General features: G+C 40.8%; 1 protein-coding gene across 2 annotated transcripts in view; it reads right to left on the bottom strand.

The window, feature by feature from the left end:
* The window catches only part of ECPAS (Ecm29 proteasome adaptor and scaffold), a gene marked incomplete at its 5' end in the record, with an annotated part of 100,175 nt that overhangs the window by 75,964 nt on the left and 2,773 nt on the right, over nt 1-21,438 (bottom strand). The window contains one exon of one of the 2 annotated variants that reach the window (XM_079706384.1): nt 13,168-13,210. The exons of the other annotated variant lie outside the window; for it this stretch is intronic. Within the exon in view, the coding sequence (XP_079562510.1) occupies nt 13,168-13,210 (43 nt within the window). Of the gene's footprint in view, nt 1-13,167; nt 13,211-21,438 lie in introns of those variants that run through there. 2 annotated transcript variants of the gene reach the window in all.

Here is a 21,438-nt window from a genome sequence, read left to right on the forward strand (position 1 = left end):
ATCCACAACATCCATGGAAGTTACAGGTAAGGAGTCTCTGCCCCAGCGCCTTACAGATCTTAGGCAGTGGAAACTGCCTACAGATTTTAGCTACAGAAACTTAGAAGAACTGTCCTGTGGAAGAAGGCCGAAAGTTAAATTCTTCATAACAAACTGACCTGCAAAATCTGTGCCAAGGGCTTAAAAAAAAACCAAGTGATATCTGGTCCTTTTCATTTTTCATACAACCATTTGGGTGCTTCCTATGTATCCCCAGCATAACATCTAACACTTTCTACTCTTCCTCACTAGAAAGGAAAAGATAACATCCTCAACACAGTAAAATTGTTTATGATGGGAACGTGGGAATGGAAAGAAAGGGCACCAAACATCACACAGGGGTCTTTGTCAAACAGGTCAAGCATAGCCAAGGAAGAGGCAAAGGAGGAGGATCAATGTAACACGGCTGCGTCCTTCTGACCAACATCTATACTTTAAATAAGCGATCATCAAACATGTTCAAACTTTATGAAAAGAAATGTACATAAAAGTGCAGATATAACCAACCACTAACTTTTTCAGCCTACCAAAGTTAGCAAAATATGGGCAAAGATTTAGCAACAGTATGGTGCCTGAATCCTGCTGTTAACGGCACAGAAAGGTGAACCCTGTGCCTTTACCCTCAACCCTGGAAACTGAGCCCCGTGAAAGTGACAATCCAAAAGAGGCCTTTGCCCCCCAAACGTGTCTATTCAGAAACAAGAAGGGATGTAACCAAAAGTTCTGAAAATTCAAAAGGAATCTAAAACTCAAGTTCACCTTTCACAAGGACTCAGTGTTTAGTTGTAGGAACTGAGATCCTCCAGGTCATCACCAAAGTATCTGAGGTATGACAAACATTACTTTAGAGTCGGGGCAAGTTCCACCCTCTCCACAATTTTGATATTATTCCTCTTACTCAAACTCATATTGAGTTAATTTCGCTTACAAGAGAATTAAAGACATCACTATAACCTCAGATAGTCACTGTTAAATGTGGGGAATATATTCTGAACTATTTTTTCCTATTCATACACTAACATTATTTTAACCTAAAAACTGGAATATGACACATACTATTTTACAATTTGCCTTTTTTTTTTTCCTTTTAGTTAACACAAACACATTATCTAAAACCCTTGGAGCAATAGATGTCTCAGGGCTTTTCAGATTTTTGAATTTAAATAAAGTGTATATGCTGTGTATTTCAAATAACCCTATCCACCCTGTGTGTTCTAGGGCAGTTCCTATAATTAAATACATTCAGATTACTGCAATAAGACATATGGATGCTCACACTAAGTGGGATAGTCAAAGATTATAAAGAACCTCATATCCATTCAGGTCAGGTTTTAATACCCAAAGAATTACACTAAAAAAAAAGTGTGGATATGTATAAAATCTTAAATATCTCTGCATAGCACTAAATAAAGATCTAATTGATAATGGCAACTATGTCTATAGAAGTAGTATGATTTATTTAACTATTTGTGCTATTACCAGATTTATAGTACCACAAACGACGCTCCAAAGAACATCCTTAGATATGGGGATATATGTATATGTATATGTATAGCTGATTCACTTTGTTATACAGCAGAAATTAACACACAACAGTAGAACAACTATACTCCAATAAAGATGTTTTTAAAATGTTAACAAAATAAAATAAAAAACAAAGAACATCCTTATCCATGTGTATCTGTGCACTTGTATGGGTTTCTGTAAGCTAAAACCCTAGAAATGAAACTGCTGAGTCAAAGGGTAGGAGTGCCAAGTTTAAGAGATTTTGGAAAAATGTCCTTCAAAAAGGCTGTGCTCATTTATACCACCAGCAGTATATGTAAGTACCAATTTCCCTATACTCACTCCTACAATGAGTAATCAATCTTACAAAGATTGTAAGTAATCAACCTTAGCTGAATATGATAAATTTTAAAAAATCTCACTGATATTTTATATTTTTTATTACTGAGGTAAAGTTTGTTTACTTATTTATTTATTTATGGCTGTGTTGGGTCTTCGTTGCTGTGCGCAGGCTTCCTCTAGTTGCAGCGAGCGAGGGCTACTCTTTGTTGTAGTGCACGGGCTTCTCATTGCAGTGGCTTCTCTTGTTGCAGAGCACAGGCTCTAGGGCGCGCGGGCTTCAGTAGTTGTGGCACTTGGGCTCAGTAGTTGTAGTGCATGGGCTTAGCTGCTCCGTGGCATGTGGGATCTTCCCAGACCAGGACTTGAACTCGTGTCCCCTGCCTTGGCAGGTGGATTCTTAACCACTGCACCACCAGGGAAGTCCCTTATTGGTCATTTGAAATATCTTCTTCAGCAAATTACTTTATTCTTTTGAGCTGCTGACTTCTAAAAGCTTTTATACAATATTGAAAAAACTACCCCGTTCTTCCATACATTAAAATACATTTTTCCTAGTATGCCTTGTGACTCTATAGCACATTCTTTCTTTTCATATCTAAGTTTTTTAAACATAAATTTACCATTCCTTTGTTTTATGGCTTCTGAGTTTCTAGTCATGCTCAGAAATGCCTTTTTAACTCTAAGATGATAAAAAATATTATATTCTGCAGAGAAGAGTTAACACAGCGGGCCTGAGACTGCTATCCTTACAAGGCTTTGTTTGCCAAGGCTGGTCCTTGGCTGCCATGTGGAGACTTGGATTTCAGGAGGGTTCCCACCATTTCCAGAACTGAAGAGAGTTACTTGCTGTGCCTGAACTGTTTGTGCAAACAATATGCTTTATGCTCAACCGTGGTTTCCTCCTGAGAATCCAGAATGCTAGTACGTGTTGGGCAGAAGGTGCCAACGTGACCAGCACCAAATAAAAACCCTTGGTAATGAGTCTCTAAAGAATATCCCCAGTAGACAACATTTCACACGTGTTGTCAAAACTCATTGCTGAAGGAATTATGCATGTCCCATGTGCCTCAACTGGGAGAGGACTCTCGGCAGCTTGCACCTGGTTTCCTGCAGACTCCACCTCATGTGCCTTTTCCCTTTGCTCATTTCGTTTTTTATCCTTTTACGGCAATAAATGTTAGCCATGAGTACAAATATGTGCAGAGTCCTGTGAATCCTCCTAGCAAGTCATGGAACCTGGGGGTGGTCCTGGAAACCCTGACACATATATTTATCTATGTTTTCTTCTAGCTCTTATGATTCTCCTTTCTGTATCCAAGTCTTTAATCCAGCTGGAGTTTCTTTGGCACATGAGGGATGTAAGAAACCTAGTCTTTTGTGGGTTTTTAAAATCTTTTTTTCATTGTGAAATAAAACATTTAGAAAAATGCGTACAAAACATAAGTGTAGTTTAATGAGTTATTATAAACACCTATGTAACTACTGCCCAAGTCAAGAAAAAAAAATTTATTATGAAACTTGTACAAAGAAAGGTTTCTACTCCACTTGGAGTTGGAGAGGACTGAAAGACTGTTGAATATAAAAAAGCACAGTGAGTTTTAAGGTCACGGAGGTAATTACAGTCAAGCAAGAACGAGAATAGGGTCTTCTGACCTTCAGTCTAAAAACCCTTACCTACCCATGCAACTGTCTACAACGATGACCCTGTATTTTATATGATACTATCCTTGTATACTGCACCTTCTACAGGGAGCCCTGTTTGAGAGAATCACCAAAAGGTCATAAGAATTTGCCTCATTCAAGTGGTATTTATGACAACGGGAAAATGTACAAATTCAAAGGTCAGAAAACAACACCAGAGAAAGCTCACTACTATGAATAAGAAGCTAAGACCAAACATGTCAAACTAAATTTACCCTTCTCCCTGCTCTGCCAAATTCTCTCCTCCATCGAGACCCAGCACCCTGCTATCTTCACCCTGTGAAGCACTAATTCCCCTATCTAGATCACACATTCACTCACACACTCATTGAAGTATGTACTGAAGCCCTACTGTGTGCCAGAGCTTGGTGGTCATGGGTATAGAGTAGAGAAGGAAGAGGCAAGGCTGGTGTCCAGGTTTAGCACACGTGTATGGTAACTGCAGTAGAAAGAAAACAACAGAAGGCCTGAGATAGACTGCTCAAGACAAGAGCATTTAAGGATGGAGGAAGGAGAGTCTGAAAAAGGGAAGGATAGGCAACAGACAAAAATAGGAAGAAAATTGAGTATGGGGTCATAACAACTCAGGAAAGGAAAAAATGGACTAGTCAGGAAGAACTGGAAAAAATGTGTTTCCCCATTTAAAAAAAAAAAAACCTAGGGGCTTCCCTGGTGGCGCAGTGGTTGAGAGTCCGCCTGCCGATGCAGGGGACACGGGTTCGTGCCCCGGTCCGGGAAGATCCCACATGCCGCGGAGCGGCTGGGCCCGTGAGCCATGGCTGCTGGGCCTGCGCGTCCGGAGTCTGTGCTCCGCAACGGGAGAGGCCACAACAATGAGAGGCCCACGTACCACCAAAAAAAAAAAAAAAAAAAAACCTAAAAAATCCTTGCAGGTAAATTAATGACACAAGTGTAAGAAGCAAGATTTTAAAGCTTTTAAAAGAAAACTGAGAAGAGAAAATTAAAACTCAAGCACAAGGCATTAAAGACTAACAGGTTAAGATTTTAAAATATCATAAAACACACCATAAAGTAAAAGAATAAGCTATAAATAGCTACAATGTTTTTTGGGGGTTTTTTTGGTACGCGGGCCTCTCACTGTTGTGGCCTCTCCCGTTGCGGAGCACAGGCTCCGGACGCACAGGCTCAGCGGCCATGGCTCACGGGCCCAACCGCTCCGCGGCATGTGGGATCTTCCCGGACCGGGGCACAAACCCGTGTCCCCTGCATCTGCAGGCGGACTCTCAACCACTGCACCACCAGGGAAGCCCCGCTACAATGTTTTCAAATGAAAAGAAATTGAGTACAGAATATACTTTTAAAATTCCTACAAATCAAGAAAAAGCAAATTAATCCAAAGATTTTAAATGGACAACGAATCTAAGCAGGCAATTCAGTGATGAGAGTCATATATTTAATAACACATAAAAAGACGCTCAATCTCACTGATCAGGAATACGTAAAATTAACACAATAATGAGATACAATTTTGCACCCTACACATTAGAAAAACTCTTCAAATGTTGGCAAAGACTGGAAACCAACCAAGAGGAACTCAGGCTCACCACTGATGGGGTGTACACTGATACAGTCTCTGAAGAACAAAGCTCTAGTTAAGTGGTCGGTCTCTAGTGAGGTTCAAGACGCACATCCCCTTCAACCTGGCACTCCTGCTCCAGGGGAATATACTCTAGAGCAGTGCCCAGCTGCAAAGTAGCGCAGTTGCAAACTGTTTGTCACCAGCCCTCTAAGAGAAAAGGAACATTTCTTGCTTCACTGAGAAAGTCTTACCAGGATAAGAAATGTTAAATAAATTAACAGTGATTGTTGATTTACATTCTGCCGCAAGTTCCCTATTTGCAAGACATAATTCCCCAGTCCTCAGACCACACTTCTTTGTGTATCACTGTCCTGGAGAAAAACTCCCAGGGAAAGACAAGCACAAGGACACTGTAATAAACTGTTCACAGCCACGGGGTCAGTAAATGCAAAAAAAAAAAAAAAAAAAAAAAACGGAAACAATCTAAAGGTCAGTCAACAGGAAAATGGATAAAGAAAATGTGGCAGGGTCATACAACAATGAAAATAAGCAAGAGTCACATGTCACATGGACCAACATGACAGTATCTTAAAAACTAAGATCAAACAGAGAAAGCAAGTTGCAGGATATGTACATTATGGTTCCACTTATGTCAAGTTTTTAAATGCAATATATACATTGCTTATGATATGTACAGCACAGGAATGACAACCCTTGGTCAAGGAGATAAAAGAGAAGAAAAAATGAAGGGGAGAGGAGAGAAAAAAAAGAAAGAAAAGGAAAATTTGTAAGGGGTAGCACAGGGTGTTTGAATTGTATCAGTAATGTTTATGTCTTTAAAAAATAAAAGATCTGGGGCTTCCCTGGTGGCGCAGTGGTTAAGAATCCGCCTGCCTATGCAGGGGACACGGGTTCGAGCCCTGGTCCGGGAAGATCCCACGTGCTGCAGAGCAACTAAGCCCGTGCGCCACAACTACTCAGCCCATGCTCTAGAGCCCACGAGCCACCACTACTGATGCCACATACCACAACTACTGAAGCCCATGCACCTAGAGCCCATGTTCCGCAACAAGAGAAGTCACCGCAGTGAGAAGCCCGTGCACTGCAACGAAGAGTAGCCGCTGCTCGCTGTAACTAGAGAAAGCCCACGTGCAGCAACAAAGACCCAACGCAGCCAAAAATAAATAATTAAAATAAAAAAAATTTTTAAGTTAAAAAATAATAATAGCTAAATAAATAAAAGACCTGAAGCTAGTAGCTAGTAGTACAGATTTGGCAAATATGAGTGGGACGTACCTAAGTGTTCCTAAGGTAATTCTCTATACTTTTCTTCATACTTGAAATATTTCATTAGTTAAAAAGAATATATACACCATAATAACTGTTTTACGATACTATATAAAAAGAAGAAAATACATCAGTAATTTTTCTTCTTTATATTTTCATGTACTTTTCAAATACTCTTCAGTAAAAATACATTTCTTTTTAGAAAAAATAACATACAGAGCAAATTTTTTAAATGAACCCATGTTTCAAGGATAAAGAAATTTAAATCACAGAATTTTACAACTTGAAAGGAACCTTAAAGAACATGGAAGTGGACTTCCCTGGTGGCGCAGTACTTAAGAATACGCCTGCCAACGCAGGGGACTGGGGTTTGAGCCCTGGTCTGGGAAGATCCCACATACCGCGTGGCAACTAAGCCCGTGCGTCACAACTACTGAGCCTGCACTCTAGAGCCCACGAGACACAACTACTGAAGCCCGTGCACCTATAGCCCATGTTCCACAACAAGAGAAGCCACCACAATGAGAAGCCCACGCACCACAACAAAGAGTAATCCATGCTCCCTGCAACTAGAGAAAGCCCACGGGCAGCAATGAAGACCCAATGCAGCCAAATAAATAAAATAAATATATAAATAAATTTAAAAAAAAAGAATATGGTAGAACAAAAATAAGAACGTTTACTGGTAGAAATGCAAAACGGTATAGCCATTTTGGAAGACAACAACTTAGGAAAACTAAACATACTCCTACCATACAATCCAGCAATCACACTCCTTGATATTTACCCAAGGAGTTGAAAACTTATGTCCACACAAAGACCTGCACATGGATGTTTACAGCAGCTTTATTCATAATTGCCAACACTTGGAAGTAACCAAGACGTCCTTCAGTGGGTGAATGGATAAATAAACTGGTACATACAGACAATGGACTATTACTCAGTGCTAAAAAGAAATGAGCTGTCAAACCATGAAAAGACATTGAGGAACCTTAAAGGCATATCACTAAGTGAAAGAAGCCAATCTGAAAAGGCTACATACTGTATGATTCTAACTATATGACATTCTGGAAAAGGCGTAACTATGGAGACAGTAAAAAGATTAGTAGTTGCCAGGGAGGAAGAGGAAAGGAAGGATGAATAAGAAGAGCACAGAGGATTTGTAGGGCAGTGAAAATACTCTCTGTGGTATTACAATGATGGATATATATTATACGTCTGTGCAAACCCACAGAATATACAACACCAAGAGTGAACCATAATGTAAACTATGGATGTGCGGTAATTATGATATGTCAGTGTAGGTTCATCCTTGCTAAAATATGTACCATTCTGGTGAGTGATGTGGATAATGAGGGTGGCTATACAAATATGGGGGCAGGGGGTGTATGGGAAATCTCTGTACCCTCCTGTCAATTTTGTTGCAAACCTAAAACTGCTCTTAAAAAATAGTCTTTAGGGGCTTCCCTGGTGGCGCAGTGGTTGAGAGTCCGCCTGCCAATGCAGGGGACACGGGTTTGTGCCCCGGGCCAGGAAGATCCTACATGCCAAGGAGCGGCTGGGCCCGTGAGCCATGGCTGCTGAGCCTGCGCGTCCGGAGCCACTGCTCCACAACGGAAGAGACCACAATAGTGAGAGGCCCGTGTACCGCAAAAAAAAAAAAAAAAAAAGTCTTTAAAAAAACATTCAGTCTCAAAGGAAACATATCAGAAACACAGATTCTTAAATCCCCAAATGAACAAACAAACAGTAAAACAAATCCCAGTTTAGCTTATGTCAGCTATTACATTCGTGTGGGGGAAAAAAATCTACTAAGAATAAATATATTGGGACTTCCCTTTTGGTGCAGTGGTTAAGAATCCGCCAGCCAATGCAGGGGACATGGGTTCGAGCCCTCGTCCAGGAAGATCCCACACACCACGGAGCAACTAACCGTGCACCACAACTACTGAGCCTGCATTCTAGAGCCCGCAAGCCACAACTACTGAGCCCACATACTACAACTACTGAAGCCTGTGTGCTTAGGGCCCGTGCTCTGCAACAAGAGAAGCCAACGCAATGAGACGCCCACGCCCCCCAACCAAGAGTAGCCCCCGCTCGCTGCAACTAGAGAAAGCCCATGCGCAGCAACGAAGACCCAATGCAGCCAAAAATAAATAAGTAAATAAATATTAAAGAAAAAAAGATTTTTAAAGAAGAATATATTCATTTACTTTCCATTAAATAATTCTCTAATTCATATTATTCGCTTGTCTTTAATTTCTCTATCTAAAGGGAAAGATGGGACCTTCCTTCCTTCTACCCCACAAGGAAGAAATAACCAGTAAAGGTTTAAGGACCTCACTTCAGTGTTATCTACCATTGGCCACTGATAACTCTGAAAACATGTAATTATTCCTGAGAAATAAAACTGTCCACGTAAATCACTCATTCTTCATACCTCTCCAAAACATACAACTTTGGCTTCAGAGTCAAGGAAGAAAGGCTATTTTTTTCACAGGATTATAAAAGGCAAATACTGGCTTTTCACTCATATCATCACTTGTGGAAAAAATATTTTAAAAAATAAAAAAGAAAGAAGGAAAGAAAAAGCAATAAATCTCTTTCCTTAGATGAATCATCTCTTCATGACAACTTGAACATCAAAACATTCCTTAGAAAGTATGCAAGAAAAACATTACTCTCAAAAAGACTAGGGAAAGGGCTATATTTAAGGTAGTGATTATCCTTATGTGGTGGAATTTCAGAGGATTCTTTTTTGGCTTACTGGTTTAATTCTATGTCATTACTACCTTACTTCATGAGCGTGAATTACTTGTGTGAATTAAAAAGAGAAAATGGTTATTTCAGTGTGACAGGTTTCAGATTTCTTTACATTTGTTTAAATTTTCTACAAAGAACATCATTTTTTTCTGAATGTGAAAGTAAATTTTAAATTATAAATCAGGTTAGAAGCCTTAAGTGGAAGCTGAGATTGAAAGGGAAAGCTGAAAATACTTGGACCACTGCCCATTGCATCATAAATCAATTAATAATCTAACGTTACAGGATATTTTGAGAAAGATCTGTCAAGTTACTACCAAAATACACTAGACTATAACAGAATAATTTCACAAGGAAAACAGTCTCCCTAATAGTATTTAACTTCTTCTGCTTCACACATATGTAAATACATTATAGTCACAAAGCAGTTTCACATGGCCTTCTGAGCCTCAGAAAAACACTGTGAGGTGGGCAGTGATTATCTGCATTTGTAGATGAAAAACTGGGGCTCAAGATCTGACTGACTTGCCAAAGGTCACCAAGCTAATGACACAAAGAATCACAAGTTGAACCAAGAGAGGTCTTTATCCTCCAAGTGCACAAAAGAACACAGTACCTCCCTCTAAAGTACTATTTATTGAAGTAGGTAATATTAGCTTCAACTTACAGATGAGGAAACAGAGCCTAGAATTCACTGAGAATGTTGACCAAGATTACAAAGGTAGTAACTGAGTGGCAGGGCTAGGATTCAAGCTCCAGGCGGTCAACTGCAAACCCAATGCTCCTTCTAGTATGCTAAATTACAGCACAGCTGAGGCAGAGAAAGTAGGCGGGGATGACACTAAGCCTTACTAGATAACTATGCACAACATGACTGTACCCTGACCACAGTCAATGTGACAGGAATGGTCCCTGACTCATTTATCCTTTCCTCAGGAGCTCAGAATTGGGACCAAAGAGTCAGGCCTCCCTTGAGTGCCCGGACCTCTAAGAGTAAGCCAGGAGATATGACATGGGCATCTTCAGCCTACGCCATGGGGCACAAAATCAGAAGAAGCTGGTCTGAAGAAAGAATGGCAGGGGGTGCAGAGAGAAGGTGGAAGAACTGGAGGACATCTAGTCCTTAGTTCCAAACCCCTCCTGAGGGTCCCTCTTATTTCCATAAGACTCCATGATTCCTCACAGTAAGTGCCCCATTTTTGCTTATACCACCTTAACACTGTGTCCAAATGCAAATGGAAGGTTTTTACCAAGGGAGAAAAAAAAAATCTACTTCCATAAAAGTACATTAAAAAATAAGCAGCTAGCACATGTAGCATATGCCGGAGGTGAATATCAGATGAGAGAGGAAGTCCTTCCTAAGAGTAGACCAATCTAGCCACAAAGAACCTTCTTGACCATGCATCACACTGCTCCCCAACAGCTGTCCAAACTGCAAGAGCTTCGTAAGTGCACCATATGTTCTTCTTGTACAATTCTTTTGATCAACCAAGTCCCTCATCCAGGAATACTCTACCAACCTCTCCTGACCATTTCTCCATCTCCACATATCCAAATCCTCTCCATTCAAGATCCAGCTCAAATACTACATGCTCCACACTTACACATCCCATCCTGGCCCTACAAACTCCCACAGACCTTTTCTATATCTCTCCTGGCACTTGTTATCTTTTGCTGTACATTATGTAACTGCCCAATCATCCCTTCCCTAGACCATAACAGCTCTTTGAGGTGTGACTCCACCTGAGTGCCTACTCATTTGCTCCATCCATCTCCAGAGCTCCTCAGGTTGAGAAACTGTGACGTAGTCTCTTGGTATCCCAGCATTTAACTCAGTGCCTTGTAGAAAGAAGTTGCTCAAATATCTGTTGAGTGTATGAAATATTAATTCCTCATGTTTGGAAAAGCCATTTAGAAGTTTATACATCTAATATCTGTGGCAAAGGAAAGGAGGGGATTAGTGGCAATTCATAACACCTGACATCAGAATCTCTTGGAAAAGGGACTATATGTTTTTATTTTTTCAATTTATTTTTATTTTTGGCTGCGTTGGGTCTTTGTTGCTGCACGTGGGCTTTCTCTAGTTGCGGTGAGCGGGGGTTACTCTTCGTTGCGGTGCGCAGGCTTCTCATCGTGGTGGCTTCTCCTGTTGCACAGCACGGGCTCTAGGCACACAGGCTTCCGTAGTTGTGGCTCGCGGGCTCTAGAGCGCAGGCTCAGTAGTTGTGGCACAGGGGCTTAGTTGCTCCGCGGCATGTGGGATCTTCCCGGACCAGGGCTCAAACCCGTGTCCCCTGCATTGGCAGGCAGATTCTTAACCACTGCACCACCAGGGAAGCCCTATGTTTTTAATATCATGATAAATGCTTAAGGTTTTTTAAAAAAAAGAAGAGAAGGAGATAAATTCCGGAAGGTCTGACTGTGTGACAACTATTCTGCTCCAAATCAGGAGGGGTGCAGTAGTTACTGCAAAGAGAAGGACAGGAGAGAAAAAAAGATGGAAGGGGAGGACAGAGCAGGAAAGGGCAGAAAGTCAAGCCCTTTCCTCATGACTCACCACATCTAAGAGCTAAGAGCTCTTGAAGCGCTAAGTGAATTCTTGAAATGCTTGGGAAAAGAGGAGTGTGTGTGTGTGTGTGTGTGTGTGTGTGTGTGTGTGTGTGTGTGTGTGTGTGTGTGTGTGTGTGTGTGTGTGTGTGTGTGTGTGTGTGTGTGTGTGTGTGTGTGTGTGTGTGTGTGTGTGTGTGTGTGTGTGTGTGTGTGTGTGTGTGTGTGTGTGTGTGTGTGTGTATACCAGTGAAACAAGCGGGTTTCACGTCCAAACTGACATGGGTGGAACCAAAACACCATTTTCAGAAATGGGAGCCCAGAAGCTAAGAAAAGCATAAGTTAAACTAAACTAGGAAATTCACAAAAATTGGATGTGATAGATTGCCTGGGTAGGTGGGTGAGTACCTCTGGGCTTTGACAATCTGCAATGAGGAGTCTGAGGCTAAAACTACGAAGAATAAGGAAGCCCTAGCTGGCATCTAAATTTTGTATGTAATACTCAATCTCTTCTGGTAGATCAATCTACCAGAATTAAAAATCTAGGACTTCCCTGGTGGCACAGTGGTTAAGAATCCGCCTGCCAATGCAGGGGACATGCATTCGCTCCCTGGTCCGGGAAGATCCCACATGCCACGGAGCAACTAAGCCCTTGCGCCACAACTACTGAGCCTGCGCTCTAGGGCCCACGAGCCACAACTACTGAGCCCACACACCACAACTACTGAGCCCGCACACCACAACTACTGAAGCAGGCGCGCCTAGAGCCCGTGGTCCGCAACAAGAGAAGCCACCGCAATGAGAAGCCCACGTACTGCAATGAAGAGTAGCCCCCGCTCTCCCCAACTAGAGAAAGCTCGCATGCAGCAACGAAGACCCAACGCAGCCAAAAATAAATTGATTAATTTTTTAAAAATCTAACCAAATACTAACTGGTAGTTAAAGTCCACATCATCTATTGGTTCCTATATACCATTTCAATTCACTAAATGCCACTCTAATACTTGGCAAAATCTAAATGAGGCCAGTAGGATACTTCTTTAGGAATTAATGCTTAGAACTGTGATGTCTACTTCTGTGTTTTTAAATACAGGCTTGCCCCCATTCCCCACTTTTTTTAAAAAGAACTCATTAAACACCAATGTATTAAAAGGAAAATGTTGAATGTTGAAAAGTCCAGCAGTAAACACAAATACAGTAAGTCAGGGGCTGGGGGAGGATTCATTCCCAGAAAGAGATAATCCATCATGGTTCCTGTGGGAGTTGCCCCCCTCCACCCAGGGCAGCCCAAGAACCAAGGGGTCAGTAGATAAGAACCTCTGCAGGCAATGAGGTCCTGAGCAGGAGGTTCTTGCTGACAAAGTCCCTGCTGACACTCCTTTCCCCCAGAACTAAGGCAATCAGACAAGCCATCTTCCTGTTCCCTAGCCCACCAGTCTTACCCCCAGGGCCCAAGCAGATACCCCAATGTGGAAACCCCTTCATCAGGATGCACTAGTGACTAGACTGTTTCCAGGGAAGGGGAAAGAAGCCTTTCTTCTGCCACTTCAGAAGTCCTAGCCATTTGCATATGATGTCAGGCTACTTTAAGCCCCCTACCAACCCAGTATAGCCCAAAGTAAGGCGATGCCTCCCTGTTCAGACACAGCCCCTGCCCATCACTCCCCAACCCCCCACAACACCACACACAAAGGAGGCGGGACAGAAGACATCACAGAGTTAGCCTGGCAGGGCTGGGTCAAGTGAGGAAACAGCAGCGCTCATCTGTACCCTAGATTTAATGAACAAGTGCCAGACTCCAGATGCACCGAGGTCCACAAACACTTCCAACTCCCAAGGAGGCCCTTTCCCCCAGATACAGCAGCTGGCAGACGCCCAATTAGAAATCAGTGTTAGTAAACTGATGAGCAGAAAGATTAGTTCAGCTTATGAAAGTCAGCTTAAAGGAGATGATACATTCTATGCAAGAGTTCAGACTGCATACAAGTCAAATGTATGATAGTTAAGATCCACCCAAAGCGGCTAATTACCTAGAACAATACCCATCTGGATGTGTAAACTCTAGAATGTTTTTTATTTAAGTCACTATTTAAACCCCAGCATTGTGGTTTGACCTGCTTGCCTTCGCTATATTGCAATTAACACATCTATACAGGTCCAAAAGCTCTAAAAAAGAATCTAGGTGTAAATAATGTCATTTCTCTTCTAAACACTTTCTCCAACCTTCCAATTTTCCATTTCTCTATAATGGAATGAAGATATGTGAAATAGTAAAAATAAGCCAAAGTTTATTCTAAAGTTGAACTTTGGTTTATAAAATATTCCATTCATTCCATCACTCAAAATTTCACCTAATGAATTAAGGCATCATACACCATTGGCAGCAACATACACACCAAAAAATAAGAGAATGCACTGGGGGAAGGGGAATCCAGTAGTTAAATTGAAAGACGGCAACAAAATGCACCTTTGGATTGAAGCTACAAAATCTCAGGTACTCCCTGGATATTGAGCTCATGATATCAGAGAATTACAATCTGAATTTACAGAATTTCAATCAAAGGACCATCCAATATCATCCAAGAGTGAAAATGACACCATACTCTTGTTCAGCCTCAGAACAAAGTAGAATTAAGTGGCTTTTCCATCACAGTGCATGTCAAAATGGCAGAATCAGGAATATCCAAATACCATGATGATGCCTTTCTCCTTACCTCTTTTCACAAATAAAACAATTAAATCCATGATGACATTCCTGGAGCACATAAAATCATACTTCGTGGTCGTGGCAGACAATACTACTTGTAAACTAACATCCACAGCCTTTTCCTTGCACACACTGCTAAAGGACATCTTCAAGTTTTATCTTTTGCTTGCTAATTTTTTAAATTAATGTTTATGTGATGACAGAGAATAGAAGCTTCAAGCATATATAAACTAAAATGAACTTCACTGATTCTCTCAGGATAGCTAAAAATGGAGAAAAACCCATGAAGATCTTGGGGGGAAATTGCTACTTGATAACCTATGCATTTTTAAATGCTACTACAAAAAATGCACACATCCTAAGGAACTAAATCTACTAACCTCTACAATCAATGTGATACATGGTTTATCCAGTCTTGACAAAAATCCTCTGGATCACCAATGGTGTGTTCATCCACTCGTACATATGCAATTGTATAAAGAATCTATTATTTGGAACACCAGGGGAAAAAAAAACAATTAAAAGATTTATACTTATAGCTACCATTTAAAAAAACAAAATAAACACTTTTCATTTCCATGCTAAGAGCTCCTAATTTGATACCCTGCTTTGCAAATTCAGAATGAGGGGGGGAAATCATAGTGATTACCAAATTGGAGAAATAGTAAGGAATAAGTCCATAAATAAAATCTGGTGTATAGAAACAAGGTCCTACTGTACAGCACAGGGACTATATTCAGTATCCTGTAATAAACCATAATGGAAAATAATATGAAAAAGAATATATGTGTATATATATGTGTGTGTATAATTGAATCACGTTGATGTACACCAGAAACACAACATTGTAAATCAACAATACTCAATTTAAAAAAATTGAGTGTGTAGAACAAATATGTTAATACTTAAAATACATACATACTGCTAGTTATTCACTGAAGGCTAAAAAACTCCAATACAACATACATTGTGTGTGTGTACATATATATCATAAACACGCAAAACCTTACATTAAAATTAGAACAAAGTGTCTGATTTACACAATAATCTTATAAGAAGAGTATCAGTGGATGGGCACACTTGATTAACACATTATAACAACTGAGAATGCAAACATTTGATAGTCATAACCCTGGGAAACCTTTGCCCTCTCTAGGCACTTCTGATCCCCTTCCCTGGTTCTTTTCTGTCTTCTTCTCATCCCTATATATTCATAGCCCCCAGACAGCTGTCCTCTGGACAATCCGTCCACCATCACCCCACACTCTCCCACGTTTCAGAACCAAAGCTCCCACACACCTGTAATCCATGTGCCCAACACTATACCAAGTTCTTAACATGCATTATCTCTTCCCATTCTTACAACAACCCTGTAAAATAGTTTTGTTATCCCATTTTACAGATGAGGAATCCAAGGCTTAAAAGTTAGATCCCTTGACATTAAAACTAAAAAGTGGCAGAGTCAAGATTCAAAATCAGTTCTGACTTCAACACCAGAGGTTTTAGTCACTATTCAAAACAGTCTCCCTAAACCACTCAACATGGGCGCCTCAATAATTCAACCCATTCATTCAACAAATGATTTATTTCTTGAACACAAACCTGCTTTCTCTTCTCTCCACTCTTACCTCCCCAAATCTGTCTAGAGGCTGTACTCTCGACCCCCTTAATCTCCAGGTAGATTCTGGGAATCCTCTCTAACTCCTTCTGTTGAATAAATCTCCACTACTCAGCCAATAGTTTCTACATATTTTAGGGATTCTAGATTATATTACCTGTCAAATCCACTTCCACTATCCCAGTTCAGAGCCTAAGTTTCTTCTAACTTGGCTACTGTAATATCTTCCTTTTAGTCTTGCTGCTCTTGGTCTCTGGACCCCTGCAATCAATGTTATACCACTGCCACCTGTTATCCTTATAAAAGGGTCTACTCAGGTTACACCCCTGCTTGAAAGCCTCTGATGGTCCTCTACTGTCTATAGAACAAAGTTCAAACTAGTTGTGTTGGGCTTCCCTGGTGGCACAGTTGTTAAGAATCCACCTGCCAATGCAGGGGACACGGGTTCAAGCCCTGGCCCAAGAAGATCCCACATGCTGCGGAACAACTAAGCTGGTGCACCACAACTACTGAGCCTGCGCTCTAGAGCCCACGAGCCACAACTACTGAGCCCGTGTGCCACAACTCCTGAAGCCCACACGCCTAGAGCCCATGCTCTGCAACAAGAGAAGCCACCGCAATGAGAAGCCCATGCACTGCAACAAAGAGTAGCCCCCACTCACCACAACTAGAGAAAGACTGCGCACAGCAACAAAGACCCAACACAGCCAAAAAATAAATAAACATTAGTTGTGCTGGCATTGCTAGACAAGCTGGTCCCAACCTTACCCTTAGCTTTTTCTCCTACTACTCCCTCCACTAAAAATAATAATCTATACAGAATTTAATTGTTTACACAGTGCATTAACATGTACATTAAGCCTAACAACACTATGAGTATTTCTAATTATCCCAATTCTATGAGAAACTTAGTGAAGTAAAATAATCTGCTCAAGATCCCAAATTGTAAAAGGCACAAAAGGCCAAGTCTCAGACTCCAAATTTTAACTCCTTTCCTAGTACTTCATGCAGCCATAGTACCCCCATTCTAGCATATCAGACTCATTCCAACTTTCCCTGAAAATGCACAATAGTTTTCAAATTCTATGACTGAGCTCAAGCTATTGTTCCCTTAGCCTGGAATACTATCCTCACTCCTTGACATTTCTAAAGAACTGTATTAGGCATTTTTCATATCATACTTCCTATTAGCTATTTATAGTTATATATAAATCTGCCTCTACACTGAATTATAAGCCGTGTGAGGCCAGGACCATAAGTTAGTAACTCCATTTTTTTTTTTTCCTTTCTCTGCGGCACGCGGGCCTCTCACTGTCGTGGCCTCTCCCGTTGCGGAGCACAGGCTCTGGACGCGCAGGCTCAGTGGCCATGGCTCACGGGCCCAGCCGCTCCGCGGCATGTGGGATCTTCCCGGACTGGGGCACGAACCTGTGTCCCCTGCATCGGCAGGCAGACTCTCAACCACTGCGCCACCAGGGAAGCCCAGTAACTCCATTTTTAAAGACTGCTTATTGAATTGGAAAATGTGTGGGGAAAACAAGTCATATAAGATGGCAATCATCAAGGCAGAGACCGGCCAGGCTTGAAAACAGAGACCAGCAACTTAGATCAGACCATTTGAGCACACTGGCAGTGCCTACAGTTTTAACATCTATCTTCTGAACAAGGTCGAACGCCCCAGTGCCAACTATTCTCACCAACACTGGCCTTTATTAAATATTACAATTTACTGAAAGCATAATTCAAAACAAGATGGGGTAGAAGTGGAAAACTAGAAATTATAAAAAACAGAAATATCATCACTATTTTCCATTTTAACCTTCCGATCTGGCTAAGTACCCAAAATTAAAATAATACAGGCTTGATGCAGCCTTTCTACATAGCTCAGCTCAGCTGCATATATGGCTGTCACTAAAGCAGCCATCTCTCTGGGGCTGTTTCAGTACACTCACAGAATCACGTTCACCTACACAGCTACACACACAGCTTCCCCATCTCATCCTCTAAAAGAGCCACTAGGATGTCTGGCACTGGCAGAGACTCTCTCAGAAGACACCTGACATGTTGATTATCTGGCCAACTTTTGCAACTGAAGTGGCTGTGTCGAATGGTCAAATTGAATAGCATCAATGTGCTTTAAGATCATAGGCTGTTGCTCCTTCATGAGCTGTCTTTATCCCAATGAAGATCAGATTCTAAGGATGCCTTAGAATTATAAAGCCCAGAACATGAAACCAATGAACAGCTGACCAGGTGAAAAGCCTCAAATGCTTCCTTCCCTCTGTCAGAAAATCTCCCTACCCATTGCTGAAATATAACTACAATGTCAACTTTTCCATGAACTGGCAGAGGATAATATTAGAAGAAAAACTAGCCCACGTGCCTTGCATTGAATTTCATTCCATTCCAAACAGTTATATTATCCTAAATATAAAGAAAGAAAACTACAGACTATGACCTTAAGTAATTTACAAACTAGATTTCAGAAATGCCTTTAACAGTCAGAACTAATTGTTCTCTATTTTGGCATCTTACCCCCAAATCTAATATGTCCTCTTCAATGAACCAGAATATTGCCATACTTTATACACTATAGCAGGTTTCTTCTGGAGGCTAGCAAGACATTGGGAAAAAAGCCATGTTAACCTTCTTATAAACTATATTTTCCCTTTCAGAGACACTAGTACAGTAGCAGCACAGAATTAACATAAACTTTGGAATCAAAAAATCTGAGTTCAAGCCCTAACTCTGTAGTATGAGGGAAACAACACCAGACAACAATAGTACCAAAGTCACAGGGTTGTTGTAAGGATTCAATCAATTAATTCATACAAAGTGATTAGAACACAATGGTAAGCTCTCAAAAAACATTAGCTTTACCATTATTCTATTACAATCACCTGACTCAAAGTGACAATTACAGGATATTTTTGAAAGGATAACAAACCCCAACCCAAGATTATCCTGCTTACCTTTTGACAACTTTCATACATGATACTACTCGAAAAATAAAAAAAGAAAAGAAGAAAAAGAAAGAAAAGCAAAGAGATAAGTAAAAGACAAACCTGTCAATTCTGCTTCTCAGGAGCTCCTACAGAGTGTAGTATCAGATACAACTGAAAGCAGCTACAGATTTCATTTAAATTTATGACATGTATATCACTTCAAATGCAAAGGTAAAACGCATTGATTTAAAATCTATAGAAAGGCAGTGTCACGAGTTATACATCTCAAAATCACAGACCTGGGAACCAAAAATGATAATATTACTCTAGCATTACTAACTATAACAAATCATACACTTTGGTCCTTACATATCTGTTTACAAGTATTCTTCCTCTTTCTTCTCAGTAGTATTATCATTCCATCAGTAGACTTTTCATGTTTCTTTTGTACACCATAGCAGTGTTCAACAGCAGTCAAATAATTGGATTAAAGTAACAAGTAGCTAAGAATTTAGCAGTGCATCTGATTTTATCTCTTCATCAGCATGAACACTCTATAGAACACGGAGGTAACCCAGCCTAAAGGCTGGTTATGAGTGCCTGTGAGCCACCTGGAATCCAGTTCCAACTCCACCACTTACTAGCTGAGGGACCTTGGGAACCTAAAATGTCTGTTTTCCACTCCACAAAACAGCAATAAGAACTTTACCTACCTCTTAGGATTATTTTAATGAATAAAAGAATATAGGAGCTTCCCTGGTGGCGCAGTGGTTAAGAATCCGCCTGCCAATGCAGGGGACACGGGTTTGAGCCCTGGTCCGGGAAGATCCCACATGCTGCAGAGCAACTAAGCCTGTGCACCACAACTACTGAGCCTGCACTCTACAGCCTGCAAGCCACAACTACTGAGCCCACAAGCCACAACTACTGAGCCTGCATGCCACAACTACTGAAGCCCACGCGCCTAGAGCCCGTGCTCTGCAACAAGAGAAGCCACCACAGTGAGAAGCCCGCGTACCGCAACAAAGAGTAGCCCCCGCTCACCACAACTACAGAAAGCCCGCACGCAGCAACAACCCCCAACACAGCCAAAAATAAATAATAAATAAAATAAATATTAAAAAATCTTTTTAAAAAAGAATATAATATACAAAGCACTTAAAACAATGCTAGTGCAAAAAAAAAAAACAATGCTAGTGCTGAAATATTTAGGGGGAAGGGTACTGATGTCTCCAATTCACTCTGAAATGCATCAAAATAAGATGGATTGAGTACTTAATGCCACTGAACTGTACACTTAAAAATGGTTACAATGATAAATTTTATGTTATGTATGTGTATCTTACCACAATCTTTTTCAAATAATAAAATAACTAAAATAACATTTTAAAATGTGGCTTGAAAATGGACAGATATGTGATAAAGTTAGTAGTAAAATATCACACGTAGAATATAGGTAGTGGGTATATGAATGCTCACTTTCAATTTTTCTGTATTTTTGAAGAGTTTTATGATAAAATATTAGGGGGAAAAACAATGCTGGCATCTAGTAGTTTGCTTTATCATCTACCAGTCAGAAATAATAGCCAGCTAATATTCAGATACTTAGCTCCTTTCTTTTATAGCAGAATTCTAAAAAGCACCTTTTTACCAGCCATCTCTCCTTTTACCATAACCTTTCTGAAACTGAAAATGGCTTATTTGAAGTTCCTTATATACACGTTCGGTATGTATGAGTGTGATTTCAAGTTAAATTATTCCAAGGTACCAACTGCCAAGTATTTAATCTCGCCTGAAGAAATGCAGAAACCAAGTCAACAGACATCTGTGGCCAAAGACTGGTGACTTGACCAAACAAAACAATGAAAAAGCAAGCACTGGAATTATTTCTTTTTTGTTTGTTTTTTGTTTTTTTGCGGTACGCGGACCTCTCACTGCCGTGGCCTCTTCCGTTGCGGAGCACAGGCTCCGGACGCGCAGGCTCAGCGGCCATGGCCCACGGGCCCAGCCGCTCCGCGGCACGTGGGATCCTCCCGGACCGGGGCACGAACCCGTGTCCCCTGCATCGGCAGGCGGACTCTCAACCACTGCGCCACCAGGGAAGCCCCTGGAATTATTTCTTCCTAACTTTTCCAGTAGCTGCTAAAGCCAATAAATTCCTCAACCAGAAGAACTAAAAACGTTTTAACAGGTACCTGATGTACAGGAGCACAATGCATAAATACAAATACATCAGCCACTTAAGAATGATATCCAATTCTTCCTCTAGTTTTGTTCCCCATTCCAACTAGTAATTTATAAATATAAATGTATAATGTATAATGTGTTTAGTATGTGTTTAGTATGTTTATATGTTTATAGTATGTTTATATGTTTAGTATGTGTTTAGTATAATGTATAATGTGTTTAGTGCTACATGAACTCAGATATCTTGCTGTAGAAC

This window comes from Hyperoodon ampullatus (assembly GCF_949752795.1).
Source record: "Hyperoodon ampullatus genome assembly, chromosome: 6".
Lineage (NCBI taxonomy): Eukaryota > Metazoa > Chordata > Mammalia > Artiodactyla > Ziphiidae > Hyperoodon > Hyperoodon ampullatus.